Source organism: Callorhinchus milii, unplaced genomic scaffold (assembly GCF_018977255.1).
Source record: "Callorhinchus milii isolate IMCB2004 unplaced genomic scaffold, IMCB_Cmil_1.0 Scaffold16, whole genome shotgun sequence".
NCBI classification, from domain to species: Eukaryota; Metazoa; Chordata; class Chondrichthyes; order Chimaeriformes; family Callorhinchidae; genus Callorhinchus; species Callorhinchus milii.
Window position 1 is genome coordinate 15,736,443 of NW_024704757.1, and position 23,432 is coordinate 15,759,874.

Genomic DNA, 23,432 nt, shown 5'->3' on the forward strand with positions numbered 1-23,432 from the left:
TTCTGAACAAAACATAGCAGTCAATTACAAAGAGCGGTGTCCAGCAAACACTCGTGGATTGAGTGACCGCATTTTATTTCATTTTTGAGGGATTATTAGCCCCCGAAAGTGATCCACCAATCGACTAATCCCTGGGTTCCTACTTACTGCAGGTAAACAGAGGCGTGTGGGTGTGTGGAGTAAGGAAACTTGCCTAAGGTTTCGCCCTGCCGGGAATCAAACCCAGGTCCTCTCCAGACTAGATTAGTCCAGCTGATAATCAGTTAGTGTTTTACAGTTATCAGTGTTTTATTCTACAGGCAGCTTAAGTATATGGCACCCTGCAAGACAGGTGCATAGACCGTAGACATCACAACTTACACACGCAGGCACAGGTAGAACCCTGTACTACTAATAATGAATGGCCTGTGCAGTACACTTGCCACGTGGAATTCAAACCACAGGAATAAACAGGATTCAAATGCGCAAATAATTTTGAGAGCTGCCACCATCATGCAAAATCAAGTACACAACTCTGCATGTTAAATCCTGGTTATTTCATGTGCAATTAAGATATTTTGTCCAAACAACAGGGCATTAATGCTCCTGGTAACACACACACACACACATATATATATATATATATATATAAAATATATAAGCACATTGATTGGAAACATTGCACGGGAAACAGAATAAACCACATTCACACCCAAATGTATAGCAACTTATATGAAAAATAAATGCAAATGGGTGTTGGGTTTGGTTGGGTTCAGGGATATTTCATGGTGATTTATTGCAGTAGCCAAATTGCTCCTAATGAAAATACCCGAAACTCCCTCCAAATCCAGTGAGTTACAGCACTCACTGAGGGGCTGAATTAACGAGTTCAAATTTTCCCTGGTATAACCTCGTATTAATAACAATTTGATACTGGCTCCTGTCCCAGAGAGGATCGACTTCAAGATCCTCACCCTTGTATTCAAGTCCCTCCACTCCTCTGCACCCCCCGACTTCTCTGACCTCCTCTCTCCTCAAAACAGTACCCGGTGCCTTCATTCCTCCGGGCCTGGCCTCCTCCTCGTCCCCCGAGTCCTCCGCTCCACCCTCGGCGGCCGTGCCTTCAGCCACTACGCCCCGAGGCTCTGGAACTGCCTTCCTCACTCCCTTTGTCTCGCTCCCTCCCTTCCCATTTTCAGGTCTCTGCTGAAGACCTTTCTTTTCGATGCCGCCTTTGGTCACCTTCCCCCCACCTCCCCCGGCTCAGCCCCGGGGTCCATGACTGTGAAACGCTCTGGGATGCCGTCCGGCGTGGAGGGCACTATATAAACCCAAGTTGTTGTTGTTGATACAGCGCCTTACCACATCTTCGAGATGTCTCAAAGCGCATCACAGAATATACTGTAAAGTGAATTGACTGTTTATTTTGTGGGGAAACACAATCCGAGGCTTCCTGAATGATGCCTTGGGTATTTATGGTTAGGACAGGGTGCATTTAGAGAAAATCCAAAGAGAGAGAAATAGAAACACGCACATACACATAAAACACAACCAATCCTTCAACAAAAGGATAGTCCATTGAAACCATCTTTCCAGAAAGATGGGGAAAGCTGTTATTTCTAACAAGTACTGTATTCACAAAGGCTTTGTATTGAAATGAAAAAGCTCAGTGCTGTGCGCAATTCGATGAATAAAATAATAAAAAAACAGCATTAGTGCTTTTAACTAAAGATACATAGCAAACAAGGAAGTGAAGGCTGGAATTTCCCCACCGATTTGGGTAATTAAAAGAGCAAACATTTAACCCCGTGTGTTACTTTAGTGGCTGCTCTATCTAACTATAAAACGAAAAGGGAAATGAAACTGCTCTTCAAAAAAAACGTAGAAATAAAAAAGAACAACTGAAGACACAAAAGTAACAACGCAACAGAAGCCCTTTGAGTTTTGCCTTAAAATACAGAGCATTAAATTCCTCACTTATTCTGTTGACACAGAGACACACAGATACCGACAGACGTTGTTGGTTCCACAATGGTTTGTGAGGATGGATTACTGTATTTCTGAGCAAAAACGACCAAACAAAGCTGTACCTCAGGTGTATGGGGGAAAGGGCGAGGGCAAAGGGAATTGAACTGAAGGGATTGTGCTTAAAAGACCGAGCACAGACATTATGGGCCGAAGGGCCTTCTCTGTGCTGTAACTTTCTATGGTTCTGTTGCTCTCATAGGCCAAGGTGTACAAGGGAGAGTATCCGCAAGAGTTACCGGAACCCGGAGATGTGGATTTAAAGATAATAATAATAATAATGCTTTCATTTGAAACAGCGCCTTATTATGTCATTGAGACGTCTCAAAATGCTTCACAGGATATACTGTAAAGTGAATTAACTGTATAATTTGTGGGCGAAACGTGGCAGCCAATTGCACACAGCAGTGTCCCACAAATAGCTGTGGATTCAGTGACCACATTATCATTGTATGCATGTCCTAGCGAGAAGGAAGTAGAGAGAGGGGATAGGATCTGGGAGGGGGAAAGAGGCTCATGTGGATTTTCACTGCAAACACGGATGGATTAGACCCAAACGGCCTATTTCTAATAAGTAAGTAATTGAGGTTAATTATTAGACGTGTTCATTGATAAAACTTGGCATGGAAGCAGGTTTGCGTAGTGTAGGACCTATGCCATAGTGAACAAAGGTATATAACAGTGGAAGTGCATTGATTGAAGGTATCAATGAACTTTCTTGTTTTATGCTACAATAACAGATCATTGCGCAAAACAAACTTCTATTCTCTCAAACTCTTGTCAAAAGGAGGAAACACATTGCTCTGTAGATTTCTTGTAGATAACGCTCAAAAGAGAAATATAATAATAATAATAATCCTTGCATTTGATATAGCGCTTTTCACGTCGGGAGGACGTCCCAAAGCGCTTCACAGAATAGACTGTAAAGTGAATTGACTGTATATTTGTGGGCAAACGCGGCAGCCAATTGCGCACAGCAATGTCCCACAAACAGTCGTAGATTGAAAATGACCAATTTATTATTGTTTTGTTTTGGAGGGATTATTATTAGGCTCTGTGTGGAGTAAGGAAACTTGCCCAAGGTTTCGCCCTCTGCCTGGAATTGAACTCAGGTCTCTCACTTGCAAAGCGAGTGCTCTAACCACTGAGCTACAGGACTCCACAATATATACTTGAAAAATAAATATATTCACAACCCTACGGGAAAGAGCAGGGAGTGGGACTATTTGGATGACTCCTAAATGTCTCGAGGATATGTTATGCAAATCAACTTGAATGTCTGTGAGCAAGAAGGAAAAAAAATCACAAGTCTTCCTCATCCAGTTGGCCTCTAGCTAGTGATCTTTTCTGGGATTGTGTACATTATTGTAGTATACATTGGGTGCGGACAGGAAAGAGCTGAGCAATTGACAAACAAATACCGTGACACCGCTTCTCCCCTTTGTCCTGGCCAACAATTGCCGCAGATAAAATTGATCACTCATTTTATTTTTCCAAGGACATTGCTACTCACTAATTTGTTGCCTCATTTGCCTACAAAATACGTAGTCACTGAAATTAGCTCTTGCCAACCTGTGCCGATCAATACAATACAAATGACATTTGTATAGAGCCTTTTACATCACAAAAACGTCCCAGGGAATCAGATGGGCAGGATGCTTTTCTCCAGGGAGAGAGAGGGCGCATTCCATTCCAACCAATCTATCTCTGGGACTCCCATGTGTGGGTGGGATGCATGGATATCTCAGCTTGGTTTGGACTCTTGAGCGACGGTGATGGGTTTCCGTGTGTGTCAGACATCCGGCTGACCCCCAAAAATATAGTAAAACCTGCGTACCACTTTAAGATGTCCTCCCAATGTGAAAGGCGCCACGTCTGAGCTCACAGGTGAGGAATGCACTTAATTTGGGTGAGATTCCTGAGCAAGGCTGGAACCTGTACCTCACCATGTGAAGGTCCCGTGAAGGTCAGTCCCTTCACGGGAGGGGAGAATATAAGAAGCGAGAGGATTAACTGGGGCATTGAATTCCAGCACGAGACATCCTTTAAAACGTAGTAATTTGCAGCCTGTCAAATATGTCAAAAAATTAGCCAGGTTCCCGATGAATGGGAGGAATTATTGGAGGGGACAATGCAGGTTTTACAGACGTCTGGTTATATTAGATGTAACTGATACCTGGAAGTTTCTCAAACAAACCAGCGACACACTGGGGTCTCAGACACCTGCAAATAGCTTTTCTTCAGGAAAAGAAAATCTGTGCGCTAATTCACCAGAATTTCCCATACCCACATTCTCTCCACTTGACTCAGGCGAAGTGAAACATGAGAAGGAACAGAGCTTTGTGTAAGATAATTGCTGTCTGCTGCTTTCTTTGTGTTTGTGAGGTGTGTGTGTGTGGTGTGTGTGCGTGGAATGAAACAACAATAATAATAATAATAATAATAATAATCCTTGCATTTGATATAGCGCTTTTCACGTCGGGAGGACGTCCCAAAGCGCTTCACAGAATATACTGTAAAGTGAATTGACTGTATATTTGTGGGCGAAACGCAGCAGCCAATTGCGCACAGCAATGTCCCACAAACAGTCATGGATTGAAAATGGCCAATTTATTATTGTTTTTGGTTTTGGAGGATTATTATTAGGTGTGTGGAGTAAGGAAACTTGCCCAAGGTTTCGCCCTCTGCCTGGAATTGAACTCAGGTCTCTCGCTTGCAAAGCATCATATATTATAAATGTAATCTGATCACCCGAGAGAGGAGTAGGGGAGAGCCCCACAGAATATTTGTCTTTTCCACATCTGGTTTCTGTAATATGATTTCCTCCTCCGTTCGTCACTGAAATGTCAGTCCTCCTATGAATAATATTGCAATTGTTTGAATTGAATTGCGATTGAGGTGGTGCGGGCGGGGATTTCATAACAAATCTGTGGAAACACTACTTCGGTGAACAAGTAGCAAACGTACAGTGGGAGACAGATGGTGGAAGCAGAAAGTGTTGTTTCTTTCACGCACAAATTAGATACGATTTCTGCTGGGAAATAATATCTGGGGACACAGTATATAGTTTGGGACACGCCATGCCTTCTTTTGCCAGCAAATTCTTATGTTGTTACTGTTAAGGGCTCTGGGACGCTACCCAGTGTGAAGAGCACTATATAAGTGCAAGTTGTTGTTGTTGTTGATATAATACCACAACTCAAAACGCTTCATAGTATATACGGTAAAGTGGAGTGACTGTATTTTGTGGGCGAGACGAGGCAGCCAAGTGCGCACAGCAATATTCCACAAACAGCCATGGAGTGAGTGATCAGATTGTATTTGGGGGATTGTTGGCCAGGGACCAGGAGAGAGGAACTCCCTTCTCTTTTCGGATCGTGCCTTGGGATCTTTAACGTCCACCTGTAAATGGACCTTGGTTTAATATCTCATCCCTTCAAAGAGATAGGTTTGAAGAAAGATTCTCAATCATGTTTCACATTAATCTGCGAGATAAAAGGATATTGACCACTTGACTGACAGGAGCTTTGAGTCACTTTAACGTTACAGGGTGAGTCAATGCCGGAGTTTTTATTGAAGGAAGTGTTTCTTGGAAGAAAGCTGTAAAACATTATGAGTGTCAGCAGGAAATAGATGGATTTTATGACTGGAATGTCGCATTCTTCTTCAACAAGGAAGCTTGGGATGTTTCTCACAGATGTAGCTATTCACGAAGCATGGCTACGTGCTTAAGTCCTATCAACATCTCTGTGAATGGTTCTCTAGTTCAAAGATAGGAATTACAGCATCTTATCTGGATGAATGATTCAGTAGTCAAGAGCTAATAAATCTACATTCAGGTCAAGGTTACAAGAAAGTCTTGTTCCCATTTGCAGCTCTGTGCTTTACCCAATGTAATGAGCGTCTGATCTCACAGGGCAGTGAAATACGAGAAGTGCTGTAAGCTACATTTATAGGCAATTTAGACACAGCCTTTAATAACTTTATAGAGTTTTGATGTTTAATTTTGAAAGTGGGTGCAAACTTACAGAAGAAAGAAATTAGATGGATAAACAGAAATGTGAGCCCAGAAAATTCCATTGATACAGAGAAGTTCCACCTGGAATTTACTCTGTTTACGTGACATTTTGGAATCCCCCGGACATGGCCAATTACTGAAGTAATATCTTAACTGTGCCGTTGGTTTAATACAGATCTTGAAAGAAAGTGACAGAAAACCGGATATACTCTATTTTAGGAATCCATTTTAGGACTCTACAGGAGTCCTACAGCTTAGTGATTAGAGCACTCGCTTCACAAGCAAGAGAACCTGGGCTTGATTCCCGGTTGGCGCAATTGGCTGCCGCGTTCGCCCACAAATATACAGTCAATTCACTTTACAGTGTGTTCTGTGAAGCGCTTTGGGACGTCCTCCCGACGTGAAAAGCGCTATATCAAATGCAAGGATTATTATTATTATTAAACAATATGTTTCGCTGGGGTGAGTTGTTTAATCAGATGTTTTTGTTCCATGTGATGATTTTGCTGCGCTCAAGTGCACTCAGGTGATCGCATGCCTTTTGGCCTACACCCCACACCTAATTTTACAAGAGAGAATAACAGAGGAGAGCAAAGCTTTCTCTTAAAACAACTCTTGGGCATGTAAATTTGGGGAAAGGGCACTAGGTTTCCTTTCTTACTAAGTAATGGTCACTTCAAAGAATTTAAGGCGAAATACTGCAGACGCTCCAAATGAAATAAAAGCAGAAGTGGCTGGGAACTCTCAGCAGGTCAGGCAGCATCTATGGAGAGAGGAAAGTGAGTTCACGTTTCAGATCGATGACCTTTCATCAGAATTGAAACATTAACTCCCGTGTCTCGCTTCATAGATGCTGCCAGACCACTTCACAGAATTACCTGGAATAAACAATGCAGAAGAACATTTCCAAACTGTGGAGCGTTCAAATACAATGCGTGGATTGAAGTTGAGGAATATCATTCTGAGTCGTGTGAGAAATCATCATTAAATGTCCTGCAGTTGTTTTTTCATCATTAAATGCCGAGAGATGGACTTGTGTATGTGCATTCACATCACCTCTTCTCTGGTTAATGTCACCGCTCAGCTGGCTCCGGCCTGTTTCATGTCCCCCCACCATTGGCAGGCGAGCCTTCAGCCACTCTGCCCCCACCCTCTGGAACTCCATCCCGCAGCCCCTCCGCCTTGTCCACTCCCTTGCCTTCTTCAAGACTTGTCTCAAGACCCTCCTCTTTGACCGTGCTTTTGGTCACCCCCACTTCTCCCCCCCCGCCCTCTGCCCTCCACCCTCCCCAACCCCCAGCTCGGGTCCAAAATACTGATTGTCCAGTGCCTTGGGAGGTCCTCCTGACATGAAAGGCGCTTTACACATGTCATTTTGTTGTTGTTGTTGTCTGTCTCCTCTCTCTGGCTTAGCTGACTGTGACTGGAACATCATGTGAGGAGGGGAGGAAACTGCAATTATCTTAGCTGCGGAGGGAGTAATATGCTCAGTGAATAAGATAATGGAGTCCTGTAGCTCAGTGGTTAGAGCACTCGCTTTGCAAGCGAGAGACCTGAGTTCAATTCCAGGCAGAGGGCGAAACCTTGGGCAAGTTTCCTTACTCCACACAGAGCCTAATAAACCCTCCAAAAAAACAAAACAATAATAAATTGGTCATTTTCAATCCACGACTGTTTGTGGGACATTGCTGTGCGCAATTGGCTGCCGCGTTCGCCCACAAATATACAGTCAATTCACTTTACAGTGTGTTCTGTGAAGCGCTTTGGGACGTCCTCCCGACGTGAAAAGCGCTATATCAAATGCAAGGATTATTATTATTATTATTATATAATGTAATTACCCTAATAATCCTTGCATTTGATACAGTGTTTTTCACCCAATTGAACCCCAGAAGCAAGTGCTCCGAGCCAGGCTGACAATAAACAACAAACTAGGTGATTAAACCCTCTCAATACTTTGTCACAATGTGTTTCATGGTATTTTAGGCATATTTTTTCATTGTCTATGTGGGAAGAAATTTTTTCTTCATGACTATCTTATTTGCATACACTATAATTTTCTCTCTCTGATCTTTCATTGCTCTTCAAACTCGCTTTTTTCTTCTCTTTTGTGCTGCTCATTGTTGTTGATTCCCTGCCCTTGTCTGGTGGTTACCCGATCTGGCTGAGAGACACCCAGAGGCTCCACTCCCAGGCATTAATCAATTAGGTGAGATAAATAATAATAGTCATAATAATAATCCTTGCATTTGATATAGCGCCTCATCACGTCGTCAACATCTTTCAAAGTGCCTCAAAGGATTTACTATGAAGTGTGTATTTTGTAAGTGAACCTATCAGTCAATTTGCAAACAGTCAATTTGCCCACAAACAAAATAAATAATAAATAATCCTTGCATTTGATACAGAGCTTTTCATAGCTTCGAGACGTCTCAAAGCGCTTCACAGAATATACTGTAAAGTGAACTGACTGTATATTTTGTGGGTGAAACGCGGCAGCCAATTGCGCACAGCAGCGTCCCCGCAAACAGTCGTGAATTGAGTGACCAAATTATTTTATTTTATTGAGGGATTACTATCAGGTGTGTGTGTGGAATAAGGAAACTTGTCCAAGGTTTCTCCCTACTGGGAATCAAACCCGGGTCTCTTGCTTGCGAGACGACTGCTCTAACCACTGATCTACAGGACTCCCCATAGAAGCCATGAAGTAAGTAAGGGAGTGAGTGAACAATTTTATCAGGGGATTGTTGGCCAAAACAATCATAAATTGCTCGCTCTCCCACAAACATGGCTGTTTGTGGGAGAAACTCCCTTCTCTTTTCAAATAGCGCCGTGCGATCTTTAACGTCCCCCTGATCAGACAGACAGGACATCGGATTAAGGTCTATGGAAGGAACTGTACCTTGGACAATGCAACAACAGCAACAACAAGAATACATTTGTATAGCACCTTTCACATCTGGAGGACGTCCCAAGGCGCTGGACAGTGTTCAGCATTTCAGACCCGAGCTGAGGTCAGTGGGGGAGAAGTGGGGGAGAGGAAGGGGGGTGGCCGATGTCATGGTCGAAGAGGAGGGTTTTGAGGCGGGACTTGAAGGAGGCTGAGGAGGGGGCGAGGCGGAGTGACTGGGGGATGGAATTCCAGAGGTTGGGGCAGAGTGGCTGAAGCCTCTCCCGCCAATGGTGGGGCGGGTGAGTCGGAGGACGTGGAGCTGAGCGGAGGGAACGGGCGGGTTGGTAGGGGGTTAGGAGGTCGCAGGGGTAGGGTGGGGCGAGGCCATGGAGGGCTTTGTAGGTGAGGACCAGGATTTTGAACTGGATCCTCTGAAGGATAGGGAGCCAATGGAGTCGGGAGAGAATGGGGGAGATGGGGTCACGGAGTTTGGTGCGGGAGAGGACACGGGCTGCAGAGGTCTGGATTACCTGCAGTCTGTGGAGGGAGGAGTTGGGAAGGCCGACAACCAGGGCGTTTGCATAGTCGAGCCTGGAGGTGATGAAGGCATGAACAAGAGTTTCAGTGGCCTGAGGCGTGAGGTAGTGGCAGAGTCGGGCGATGTTACGGAGGTGAGGGAGGGCAGAGCGGGTCATGGCTTGGATGTGGGGGAGAAAAGACAGTTGAGGGTCAAACAGACACCCAGGTTCCTGACTGGCTGGTGAGTTGTACTGTTAACAAGGGAGCAAATTTCCCTGTTTGTACATCATTGTATTTACAGTATATATAGATTTATGTATTACATATATCAAAGCCCATTGCAGTTACTTTGCTATACAATATTCTAGATTTTAGGTGATTCATACTGTTTCGTTGTGTGGGAAATGCGAGAGACTTGTGGTAGTAGTGCTAACTCACCCTCTGAATGTTTAGTCCTGATTTACACATGAAAAAAAAATCAAGGATGGTCCAAAATTGGTGTGCCATTTGCTTTTATGCAGGATCTTCTGTCTCACTATCTGTGCACCCAAAATACAACCCACGTCCCAATAATAATAATAATTCTTGCATTTGATCAACCTATTCAAGTCGTTGAGACGTCTCAAAGCGCTTCACAGAATATACTGTAAAGTGGAGTGACTGTATATTTTGTGGGCAAAACCCAGTAGCCAATTGTGCACAGCAGCGTCCCACAAACAGTCGTGGATTGAGTGACCAAATTATGATTTTTTTTGGAAGGGGTTATTAAAAAAAAAGTCATCATCACAAAGACCCAACAGCAGCCTTCAAAGAAGTGATTGATTTCCCATCTCCGCTTTCAATGGTCATCTCTACGAGTTGCCAGGCAAAGCACTCGAAAGGAATATTTGATTTCTACTCGAAGGCACTTAGAATACAATGAGCTAATTGTCAGCAAAGAGAACCACAGAGGCTGTAGATGGCCCTCAACAGAACAAATATCACGTGGCATTGTATAAACTGATCCAACCTGGCAATTAAACCAATAAGTGCTTTTGTAACAGTGCTTTTATTGCATCTTAAACAAAAAAAAGTCAAAGTGCTTCACACAATGCATTACTTTGATGTGCATTAACTGTGTATCTGTAGACTCAGTTGATAGCACTCTTGCCTCCAGGGCAGGGAACTGTGGGTTCCAGTTGGGACTTTGAGCTCAGTGTCGAGGCTGAAATCCCCCCAACCACTCCCTGAGGGTGTGTTGCATTGTCAAGAGGCGCCATCTGTCAGGTACGACATTAAACCAGGTTGTGTCTGCCTGTTCAGGTGCACATTAAATATCCCAAGGCCACCATTCGAAAAGAGGAAGGAGTTTTTCCCAGTGTCCTGCACCCTGAGAAACCAATCCTCCAGATAAAATTGTTTTTTCACTTCATGGCTGTTTGTGGGACATTCCTGGGTGGAAACTGCCTGTCGTATTCAACAACAACAATAACTTGCATTTATAAAGCAGCCTTCACTTGGGGTAGCAACCTGGAGCTACAAAATAAACTACAGTAAATCCTGTGAAATGTAATGAGACTTTGGGATGGTTTCACCAAGTTATCAATGCTTTCTTTGCAGAGCATTCACCAGCCGAGGATTTGTCACTCTTTAAGTAAGGAAATGCAAGGGTTATAAACAGTTGTGTTTCCTTATTACCCATATTAATAATGACTCAAAGTGTCCTGCAAGTCCCCAAGAAATTAATGTAATAAGGAAACACAACTGTTTATAATCCTCGCATTTGTTTACTTAATGGGTGACAAATCCTCGGCTGGTAAATGCTCTGCAAATAAAGCACTGATAACGTGCTGAAACCATCCCAACGTCTCAATACGCTTCACAGGATTTACTGTAGTTAATCCCTCAAAAAAATAATAATAATTTGGTCACTTCAATCCACGACTGTTTCTGGAACGCTGCTGTGTTTCGCCCACAAACACACAGTCAATTCACTTTACAGTATATTCTGTGAAGCGCTTTGAGACGTCTAGAAGATGTGAGAAGGCATTATATCAAATGCAAGGATTGTTATTATTATTTATCCTCAAAGTTATTGAGTATAATTCTTTCATTGTGTTTTTTTCTAATCCCATTCACCGGCCGTGATGTCCCTCGCCCTGCCGAGTGTTCATTCGTTCCAACAGCTCAGTTGGTAAAGCTACAGCCTAGTGTTAAACCCTGAATCAGACCGGCTCAGTGCATGTAACCCAGTCAGTGCCTCTGCCTAATTAGCTGATGTCAGGCAAGCGATGAGGTGTGTGACATCAATAGTCCAGGGTAAGTGATCAGAAATCCTGTATCAGTCAATCATTGCTGCTGTTCACTGTCTCGCGATCATTCTCTCCCGAAATATCATGTGGCACTAGCTGCTGAATGGTGAGGTTAATCTGTTGACCCAGCAATAAACTGGAACCCGATTGTTAGACGATTAGTGGATCGCTTTTTCTCGGTTAATAATTTCTTCAAAAAACAAGTAATAATACTACATTGGTCACTCAATCCACGATTATTTGTGGACACCACTGTGCCATATCCTTGAATTTGATATAGCATCTTATCACGTCATTAAGACGTCTCAAAGCACTTCACAGGACATGCTGCAAGGTGAAGTGACTATATAAATTTGTGGGTGAAATACGGCAGCTAATTGCACACAGCAGTGTCCCACAAACAGTCGTGGACTGGGTGACCAAATTATTATTTATTTGTTTATTTAAAGGGATTATTACCCCACGAAAAGCGATCTGCCAATCGACTAACAACCGGGTTTGTTACCCTGCATTAGGTTGCACTGTATAAGTACAAGTTGTTGTATAAACACTGGCACAGACTAGTTGGGCTGAATTATCATTCTCGATAATTTGTCTATCTTTTGAGACATCGGAATGTAATATACAACCAACAGGTGACATCATTTAGCACTTTAGCAGCACATGGCATGTATTAATGTTAAAGTTAATTATAACACACTACTTTGGAAGTTGCAAAGGAGGGTGTATGTCACATACTTATTTAAAACCAGTTAGTCACAAATTATTTTAGTGGAATTTAATTACAGCTATCAACTTTGTGATTAAATCACCAAAGTGCCATTTACGCTGTTTCACAACATGTGTACTGGTGTGTCATCATAAAGTGACACTGTAAAGCTCTCTGAGACTGTACCCTGTGCGAAGGGCAATGCTTGAAGTACAGGTCATGTCATTAAAATAGAGGCATCCGAAGGCAGTAGTAAGTGGAGGAGAATTTATTTTGCCAAAGGGGTGGGTGGCATGTGTGGAACAAACTACCAGAGAAGGTGACTCAACAAAGAAACATTCATTGTAAGAGAGATAGATGTTCCATGAGACAGAAGGGATCCTTTGGGACCTTGGATAATGCAGACAAGCCAACCCAATGGTCTGCCTCTGCCTGACATTGTGACTATCTTACTAGTCTCACTAGGTACAGTGCATTGGATAGACAACAACAACTTTCATTTATATAGCGTCCTTCACGCTGGGGAGCAAAACATTGCTCTTGTGGGACGTTGCTGTGTGCAATTGACTGCCGTGTTTCGCCCACAAAACACACAGTCAATTCACTCGACTGTATGTCCAGTGATGCGCTCAAGACGAGATAAGGCGCTGTATCAAATACAAGGAATATTATTTTTTTAAATAAAAAAACTTAAGGGGTAAGATGCAAAGGTGGGATTATGGGGAGGTTGCGGTTGGGACTGGGATGGACAGAGATAGAAATGATAATAATAATAATAATCCTTGCATTGTTATTGCATGAGTTGGCTCAATGTGCGGAGTCAAGTGACCTTTTGATGGTCCTGATTTATAATAATAATAATAATCCTTTTGATATAGCGCTTTTCACGTCGGGAGGACGTCCCAAAGCGCTTCACAGAACACACTGTAAAGTGAATTGACTGTATATTTGTGGGCGAACGCGGCAGCCAATTGCGCACAGCAAAGTCCCACAAACAGTCGTGGATTGAAAATGACCAATTTATTATTGTTTTTGGTTTTGGAGGGATTATTATTAGGCTCTGTGTGGAGTAAGGAAACTTGCCCGAGGTTTCGCCCTCTGCCAGGAATTAAACTCAGGTCTCTCACTTGCAGAGCGAGTGCTCTAACCACTGAGCTGCAGGATTTGCTGCAATGAGGGATTAACACAAACCCTATTACTGTTCGTGCACTTCAGGAGCAGTTCCCAGTCTCTGAGGCTCCGTTTCCTAAAATACCTCCGACTATGACGGGGGAAATCTTCAAAGCAGATTGTGTACAGGGAGTGGGGCACTCACTCACACTCACTCTCACACACACACACAGGGAGTGGGGCACTCACTCACACTCACTCTCACACACACACACAGGGAGTGGGGCACTCACTCACACTCACTCTCACACACACACACAGGGAGTGGGGCACTCACTCACACTCACTCTCACACACACACACAGGGAGTGGGGCACTCACTCACACTCACTCTCACACACACACACAGGGAGTGGGGCACTCACTCACACTCACTCTCACACACACACACACAGGGAGTGGGGCACTCACTCACACTCACTCTCACACACACACACAGGGAGTGGGGCACTCACTCACACTCACTCTCACACACACACACACAGGGAGTGGGGCACTCACTCACACTCACTCTCTCACACACACACACACAGGGAGTGGGGCACTCACACTCACTCTCACACACACGCACACAGGGAGTGGGGTACTCACTCACACTCACTCTCACACACACACACACAGGGAGTGGGGCACTCACTCACACTCACTCTCACACACACACACACAGGGAGTGGGGCACTCACTCACACTCACTCTCACACACTCAGGGAGTGGGGCACTCACTCACACTCACACTCACACACTCAGGGAGTGGGGCACTCACTCACACTCACACTCAGGGAGTGGGGCACTCACTCACACTCACTCTCACACACTCAGGGAGTGGGGCACTCACTCACACTCACACTCAGGGAGTGGGGCACTCACTCACACTCACTCTCACACACTCAGGGAGTGGGGCACTCACTCACACTCACACTCACACACTCAGGGAGTGGGGCACTCACTCACACTCACACTCAGGGGGTGGGGCACTCACTCACACTCAGGGAGTGGGGCACTCACTCACACTCACACTCAGGGGGTGGGGTGAGAGGACCCGAGTGTCGGGTTTCTCAGGTCGGTGATTGCACTATAAAGTCACACTGTGACGCTGGAAACACAGAGTCACAGAGACACCACTGAGTACACTCCTCGTTCGGTTTAGTTGATTGCGATTGGGTTTTGAGGCTATAAAAAGGCTCCACTCCGCTCACGAGAGACAGAGAGAGAAGTAACTCAAACCAGGAGCCAGAGGGGCATCACCTAAACCAGGAGCCAGAGGGGCATCACCTAAACCAGGAGCCAGAGGGGCATCACCTAAACCAGGAGCCAGAGGGGCATCAGCTAAACCAGGAGCCAGAGGGGCATCAGCTACACCAGGAGCCAGAGGGGCATCACCTAAACCAGGAGCCAGAGGGGCATCACCTAAACCAGGAGCCAGAGGGGCATCAGCTACACCAGGAGCCAGAGGGGCATCAGCTACACCAGGAGCCAGAGGGGCATCAGCTACACCAGGAGCCAGAGGGGCATCAGCTACACCAGGAGCCAGAGGGGCATCAGCTACACCAGGAGCCAGAGGGGCATCACCTAAACCAGGAGCCAGAGGGGCATCACCTAAACCAGGAGCCAGAGGGGCATCCACCAGTCCCCCCCCACCAGACGGGATGAATCCCCGCTGCCCTCTGTCTGTGAGGGTTATTGGTGTTATGCAGCACCAGAAGCGGAAGGTAACCGACTCCCCTTTCCCTCCATCGCTGTTGAAATACATAAATGTATTAAAACGTAAGAGGGTATATAAACGGGAGAGCGATGTGAAGCGGATCAGCGGATCGCACTGTGAGTGACGGTCACATCTGATGTGGTGTAATGATGATAATTGATATCAAACACAAGGATTGCGATTACTGCGGTTATAATGAATGCAGAGGCCGAGGGTTCGAGTGCTATCAACAGTTCAGGTGCAGCTGTTGAGCTGATACCCTGTGGTCGGACAGATCTGACTTTGTTTTGTGAATTGTCTTAACACCTTTTCTTTCGTCTTTTTCGTAACTCAGACTTTCCTCACATCGGTGCTGTGGTCCGACCAAAACGATGTCATCGTCTACAGGACCTTTGAAGAGTTCAAGAAGTTGCACGTAAGGAACATCCAGTCTTCTTGTTAAAACCTTTGATTAAAATCCTGTTTGTGGGACACTGATGTCTGCAATCGGCTGCCGCACTGGTTACCGCAAAACACAGTCACTACACTTTGCAGTATATTCTGTGAAGCGCTTTGATTATTATTAAACAATCAATAATAACCATTTATTATTGATTATTTAATAAACCCCCCCCCCCTCCGCCCCTTTCGCTGAGTCCGTTCGCCTGTCCCAGGCGTTGGTGCCATCCTGTTCGCTTGTTCCTTGTTACTAATTTAATATATTTTTAATTTAAACCCACAGAAAACACTGGTACAGAAATTCCCCGTGGAGGCAGGGCGCATTAAGAAATCCGACAGAATTCTACCCAAGTTTCAAGGTACGGTGACAAATAAAAAGAAATAGAAAACAAAAACCCTGCAATCATTTCAAAACAAAATGCTTCATTTCACGAGCTGTTTGTTTCGTGAAATGTGTTTTCGCTTGTGGTTGGTGTTCCAAGTTCCACTTTGTTTGTATATATTGTAAATGATAATAATAATAATAATAATTTAGTCATTCGATCCACCACTCTTTGTGGGGGACGCTGCTGTGCGCAATCGGCTGCCGCGTTTCGCCCACAAAATATAGTCAATTCACTTCACAGCTGTGAAGTATTTTTAAGACATCTCGAAGATGCGATGAGGTGCTATGTCAAATGCAAGGATTATTCTTATATATATTATGTATTTGGTAATAGTGTGTATTATAATAATGATATCCTTACACGTGATGTGGCAATTTTCGCATCAAACAAATACAAAAAAATGCTTCTTGATCAATGATGGTCATTTTCCATTTTAAAAATATTTTTTTTTAAAAAAATTACAGCGTAAAGTTAAAATGTTTGTTCTACATACCTGAAAAAGAGCTCTTGTGGTTGAACATGCGAAGCGTTTAAATTGTGGGCTTGGGGTATGACTCTCCCAATGCTTTGTTCAAGCCAAATGCAAGGATCCATTGTTATTATTATGATAATTATTATTATTATTATGATTATTATGGTATACAACAGAAACAGCCAATTCTGCTGTTCTTCTGGTGTTTTTTATCTTGAACCTATCAATCCCACTCTCCAGCTCCCTCCCCATTAACCTTTAATATTCCCCCTTTATGGATCAATCTAATTCCCTGTCAAAACGAATTGATACGACTTTGAATCCACAACAGTCTGAGAAATGCACACTTTGTGGGAAAAAAAAACTACTCATTCTCTGTATAAGTATTTTTTTTCTCTCTCTCTCGTCTGCCTTCAAATTTTCTTTGTGTGTCTGTCTCTACCTTCGGTATTTGCTCTGCAATTAAAATGGGGCCAATGTTTTATGTTTGACTTTCCAGATATTTCGTTGAAGGACAGGAGGCACAGGCGTGTGAGTAAATCTGTCCTCAGAGTCCAACTGCTGGAGAAATACTGTTCCAATTTACTGGACACCAGTGCGAAAATCTCCCAGTGTCAAGACGTTGTACAGTTCTTCCTGCCCAACAGTCAGGATCTCAAACCTTCATTCCCCTCAAACAGGTAAGCGGCAAAGGCGGGGATTATAACCCTGGTTAACATTAACGCTTTCTCAACCAGAGAAAAGATGGAGCAAAGCCATTTCCTGACCAAACTATTTCGCTCTCAAACTATACAGTCAATTCACTTTACAATGTATCCCGTGAAGCGCTTTGAGATAGTTAGAGATAGCTCGTCTCTGAATTAGACGCTTGTGGGTTTGGGTTCCATGTTGGACTTTAGGTTCATGGACCAGTCTGATACTCCCAAATGCAGTGTGTTTTGTGTGTGTGTGGAGGGGGGGGGGGGGTGGGGGGGAGAGAGAGAGAGAGAGATGAGACTTGCCCTACTTGAGAAAATAAGGGAGTTTCACTCTCCTGGAGCCAGGGGCTGGTAATTCTCCAGATAGAATTTGTCATCCACTGCATTGTTGCTTGTGAGACGTTACTGAGCTCAAACTCGTGAAGTGCTTTGAGACATCTCGACAAGGCGATAGCGTGCGGTATCGATGGGAGGATTTTTTTCCAAAATTCAGGATAACGCGCAAATTTTACCCCGAAAATTCAAGTCAATCGGTTATTCATCTCATCAATAGTCATGACACTTTGCTGACCAATTCCACCCGGAGTCTTGATTAATTCTATTGACAGAATAGCAGAATTTAGCAAAGGTGTTCAGTTCAATTTTAACTTTGAAGCCCGTTTTCTGTGGTTCTTTAGAGAAACTAACAGAAAACCGGCTTCAAAATCAAAAGCCTCAATAACACAGTGAATCTAGACTTGGGTGGAATTTTTAATTGGTGCTTTTCTTGAGCTGGGGCCAGCTAAAACCTTATCAGCTGGCCCAAGGGGACTTTTAATGTATTTCCTTCCTCTCTTTCTCTCCCCCACCAACCCCTTCCCCATCATATCGAATGTTTAAAGCGACTTTTGTTACAATGCAACCTGAGAGTTTTCTTTCTGTGTGTGTGTTGCTCCAGTATTGTTATCATGCCTTCTGGAGCCGGGGAGCAGACTGGTGACTTGAACGGTCCGAACAAAACTTCCATTCAGTCCATCACCCAGCCTGGAGTTCTGGAGAGCTACAGGTGTATTGCCTCGTACGAAACCAAAGACACCAAAAACAAAGCGTTTAAGATCCTGGAAGGTGAAATAGTCGATGTAGTAGCCAAGAACCCATCAGGTAACTTTTCTTTTGGTGGCATTGAGCCTTGGATCTTTGTTACTGAGTCAGACACATCACAGGGAACTCTTAGTAGTTGATAGAATCATAAAGCACAGAAGGAGGTCATTCTGCCCATCGCGTCTGTGCTGGCTCTTTGAAAGAGCTACCCAACCAGTCCCACTTCCCATATATTTTCCCCATAGATCTGCAATTTTTTTTCTTCAAGTGAATATCTAGTTCCTTTGTAAAAGTTATTACATTTTAAGCTTCCGGATTTGTAAAAGCCTTACGTGTGTTGGTCAAGTCACCCCCTCACACCTGCTCGGTGTCTGGCCTGACCATTGTAAAGCGCTCAGATGTTGTTTTATGGGAAGGTTACTATATAAACCTGAGCTGTTGTTGACCTCGTCATAATAGTCACACTAACTCTTTGTTACAGGATGGTGGCTGGTGGAGAATGACGAGAAGCAGTTGGCTTGGTTCCCGGCGCCCTATCTGAAGAAGTGCCTCAATGCTGCCCCCTCAGTGCTGCCAAATAACGATGAAAGAGGTAAAGGAGGGGGTGTCTCTGAGGATCTTGTTCGAAACATTTTTAAAATTTAAAAAAGCCTTTGGAGTGAACCTACCCCTATCTTGTCTCCAACTGGGCAATGCTTTCAAACCACTCAGTGCAAAGATCAAACTCAGCCCATTGTTGTGTGTGGGGTGGGGGGGGGGCAGCTGGGGACTGAACGCACTTTACTTTAATAATACATCACCGCGTTGTGAATCTCTGCAGTCCGACCTGACAAAAACTCGCTGATTTATAACCTCTCGGTATAGAATTTACACTGTATAGCAATACCACGGTTGCTATCGGGGGGACACTCTCACATTCTCTTAAGGCGGTCGTGAGGGCTTGTCTTGATTTGTGTTTACACGTAGTCCAGCACAGCCTACCCCAGCCCCTATCCATGTACATCTTACTGTCATTTTGAGGGACTTACTGGCCCTGGCAATTTTGAGTAAATTCAGTCCTGTAGAGTATCTGGTTACAATTGTGTAAACCACTGCTTAAGACTTTTTACAAAGGGAGTCAGTTAATCCAGTGCCGTTTGCTATTGCGAAATGCGGCTGAATTGATCTGCGACAGCAACTCTCGCAAGTAACTTTCACTCTCACTAAGTTCGGGACTGGCCACAAATGTAATTTTAAGCGTGCGGAATATGCCATTTTTTTAAAAAACAAAGCCGTGCGGCTAAGATTAAAGTTGCTCTTTTGAGTTTTTTTTTGGTTTCTGATACGCTTCACGTTTCCGGCAGCCACTTGGCCAACGTCTCGTAGCTGCCGTTTAAAATTTTGAGAGAAAGCGAAAGCCTTGACCCTTGGGCCTGTGCTCTCACTATTTCAGGGTGTCTATATTACGTTGTGACAAGCTATGAAGCAACAAACGAGAAGGACGAGCTGTCCATCCAGGAGGGCGTCATCATTCAGGTTTTGCAGAAGTCCAATGACGGCTGGTGGCTTGTCAGGTTAGTAGTTCTTCTCGTAACACTTTCCGAAATCAGTGTGCACACTTCCACACGGAACACCCTTTTGCTGCCTTTAACCCACAGTGCCTTATCAACACAATCAAACTTTTTTTTAATGAATTGCGTTGGTCGCATAAAGGATTTGCCATCTCCATCCGTGTGTCTGCAGATTCAGATTGTTCGTCCTCCTTGCATTCGATAAAAAAAAATCCTTGCATTCGATGCAGTGTGCAGTGCCTCATCGCGTCTTTGAGACGTCTCAAAGCGCATTACAGGATATACTGTAAAGTGAATTGTTGACTGTATATTTTCTGGGCGAAACGAGGCAGCCAATTCACTCTGAAAGCAGCAACGAAAATGCCAAGATTAACGAGATTTCTTTGTTGACCAACAGGTACGCTGGACAAACTGGCTATGTCCCCTCTGTGTATCTCCAGCAGTACAGAAACCCACATTCAAAATTCCAGATGCTCACAAAGGCCAATATGTACACCTCCACACCAAACCTCCTCGCCTCTGTGAGCTTTCTGGAGAATCGGTCAAACGGAGCCCTGAGGAGCCACACGAGTCCAGTTGATCAGACGCAGGGCGGTAACAAGGAGACAATGACATTGACCAGGAAACTGTCAAAGTCAATCAACTACTTGCCTGACAATACAACGTACAATGAGAGCTTCCACAATTCAATTGAGTCAGAAAGTGGCTCGGAGAGTAACAGTGATGACATTAGCATGACCACCGTGAGCTCAAGCAAGTCACACTCCTCCGAGGATGTTAGTTTGTCAGAGAGTTACAGTGCGCGTCCAGCGTCTGACGATGAACCAGCGAAGAATAATTCTGCGCCTGTCCTGTCTGAGAAGAGTTCTGCCACCGTCCCAAAGCCCCAAATCCCGCCAAGGCCACACACTCATGAAATCTTAACCAAATGTTCGACCGTCACTAAAAACATAATCCTGAAAGCTCAAAACAAAAAGCCTCCACTTTAACCTGATGGTGGGGAATACAATCCGCAAAGAGCGCTGAAAAGATTGGTGGGAAAAAGTTTAACAAACCATTAAGTAAACATTTTTGCTAAGTTGTGTTGCAGTTACAATTTTAAAAGGTTTTAAAAGGTTTTAAAAGCCAATACATTATGTTAAACGTGTCAGATGTTGAGTTTTAGCTTTTGTTACATTAACTGACGTAATTACTGTGCAGCAAGGAATCTTGAAACACCCGTAGAACAAAGAGGGGGATTATTAATCCCCCTCTTATTATATTATATTATTATTAATTTGTTGTACTAAGAGATTACTACATTTGGCTGCTTTCTTTCTGAACCGCCGCTAACCCTACAGCCTAAGTTAAGGTTGTGCAGGGATGTGCAACTATGGAGAGGAACAAAACGTATTGGCCAGAGAAAGATTGTTTGTAGTTAGCGTCATTAACGAACTTACATTTTACAGAGAAGTTCCACATGTAAATCTAGTGTAGCCTAATCTTTTTTTTTAAAAAAAAGTAGTAAAATTAGTTTGGGTTTAGGGATATGATGATTGAGTCTTTTTGGGTTACAATATTGACAAGTTTTTGCATGTGTTATTTTTGTAGTGAGATTCAATTTTTACAAATCTCCAGTATCAGTATCTGACCTCCACCCATTACATTGCTCTGTCTTCCTCCACCCATTACATTGGGATTTATTTCAAAGTCGGGCTGAATTTCTTCATTGCTCACGATCATGAACTGAAAGTGAACAAGGACAGTCTTCAAGACTTTCAAAGAGGGTGAATAAATGAAAGTTACAGGCAACCTGTTTTCCTAATTTCAAAAAAGTAACAATTGGCTTTTGACAATTACGTGTTATTTTCATATTGAACTTTATTTTCCATAATGGAAAAATGTTTTTTCTACTTATATTGTCTTATCACCAACTTATATTAAGATTCAGTAACTAGTTGTTTCCTACGTACAGCATGGGAATGACTACAAATAGACTTGTGTGCCTCTCTCTGAGTCATGTTGCTTGCTTTTAGGTTACAACTGGTTGTACAGTTCAGCTATATTTGCTGTATATTACCCATGTAAACATTCAAACCAATTCTGTATTTTGTATTCAAAAGTATAATAAAAAAAACCTTTGAATGTTCATGCGAGTTCTGACATTGACTATTGTTTTTCTGCCCATTGATCTTTGCCTTTTTCTTGAGACAGTTTGATCTTGTTGTTCTTGTTTGTGGCATTCAGTTCCAACTATTCAAAGTGAAAGCAACAACACGCACTCTGTCAATTAATGAGACATTCACATTCCTGCAAGATTACAGGACAGAGCAAGGGATCACAGTAGTTAGCTCCAACAGAGGAATTAGCACCAGCAAAGAGCACGCCATCCACCCTACAATTACTAATTCCATTACTCAACGTGTTTCACAGATTATACTGTAAGTGAATTGACTGTATTTGTTGTGGGTGAAACCCGGCAGCCAGTTTGCGCACAGCAGCGTCCCACAAGCAGCCGTGGAGTGATGACGGATTTTATTTGAGGGATTGTTCTCTTTTCGAACAGTACTCATGGGATCTTTAACGTCCACCTGAACAGCCAAACAGGACCTCAGTTAATGTCTTATTCGAATGATGGCACCTCTGAAAATACAGCAACCCCCAACACGGCATTGGAGTATCAGCTTAGACTATGTGATTCCAAGTCCCGACGTGGGGCTTGAACCCACAACCTTCTGACTCAGAGGCGAGAGAGAGAGGGTTACCAATGAGCCAGGCTGACACATTCGCTTTCCCAGGAATTCATGTAAATCTTCACTAAGAACCTTAGGGTAACCTGGATCAATATTTAACCCCAGATGTGATCGAGACTGGTTAGTGACGATACACAGTGAATGGCAGGCCAATCAAGATAAGGATAGAAACGCTTCTGAAACCAGTAATACAAGACAGCGCCCCACCTTAGATCAGCGGAAAGAACCACTTTCGGGAACGCACCATAACGAACCAAACTGCAGTTGAGAACGCAAATCAGAAACCAAATGCATCCCAACACTACCCCTCAGTCATATGCCTTAATAGTAATCTTTGCATTTGACACAGTGCCTTATCACATCTTCAACACGTCTCAAAGCGCTTCACAGAATATACTGTAAAGTGAATCGACTGTATATTTTGTGGGCGAAACACAGCAGCCAATTGCGCACAGGAGGGTCTCCACAAACAGCCGTAGATTGAGTGACCAAATTATTATTATTTTTTAAAGGGATTATTACCTCCAGAAAAGCGATCCACCAATCGACTAACAACCAAGTTCCTACTTATTTCTGGGAAATAGGCATGTGTTGTAAGGAAACTTGTCTAACATTTTGTCCTGCCCATACTGTGAACAGATGACTCATTTCACTGCATCAATACCATTCACCATCAGGAATAGCTATGGAGGGTATTGGGTGCGTACATGTGAGTGCAGGAAAACTACACATACTCAACTATTAGTGCGTCAGAAGCTTTATAAAAGGTT

General features: G+C 43.7%; 1 protein-coding gene across 1 annotated transcript; it reads left to right on the forward strand.

The window, feature by feature from the left end:
* Nucleotides 1-14,705: 14,705 nt before the first annotated feature.
* LOC103186839 (NADPH oxidase organizer 1) lies at nucleotides 14,706-21,162 on the forward strand. The gene is made up of 8 exons (XM_007906082.2): nucleotides 14,706-15,313; nucleotides 15,641-15,721; nucleotides 16,028-16,103; nucleotides 17,102-17,282; nucleotides 18,238-18,440; nucleotides 18,862-18,972; nucleotides 19,813-19,933; nucleotides 20,328-21,162. Exons 1-8 carry the CDS (start codon nucleotides 15,251-15,253, stop codon nucleotides 20,917-20,919), a joined length of 1,428 nt encoding a protein of 475 aa, XP_007904273.1. The 5' UTR covers nucleotides 14,706-15,250; the 3' UTR covers nucleotides 20,920-21,162.
* Nucleotides 21,163-23,432: the final 2,270 nt, after the last annotated feature.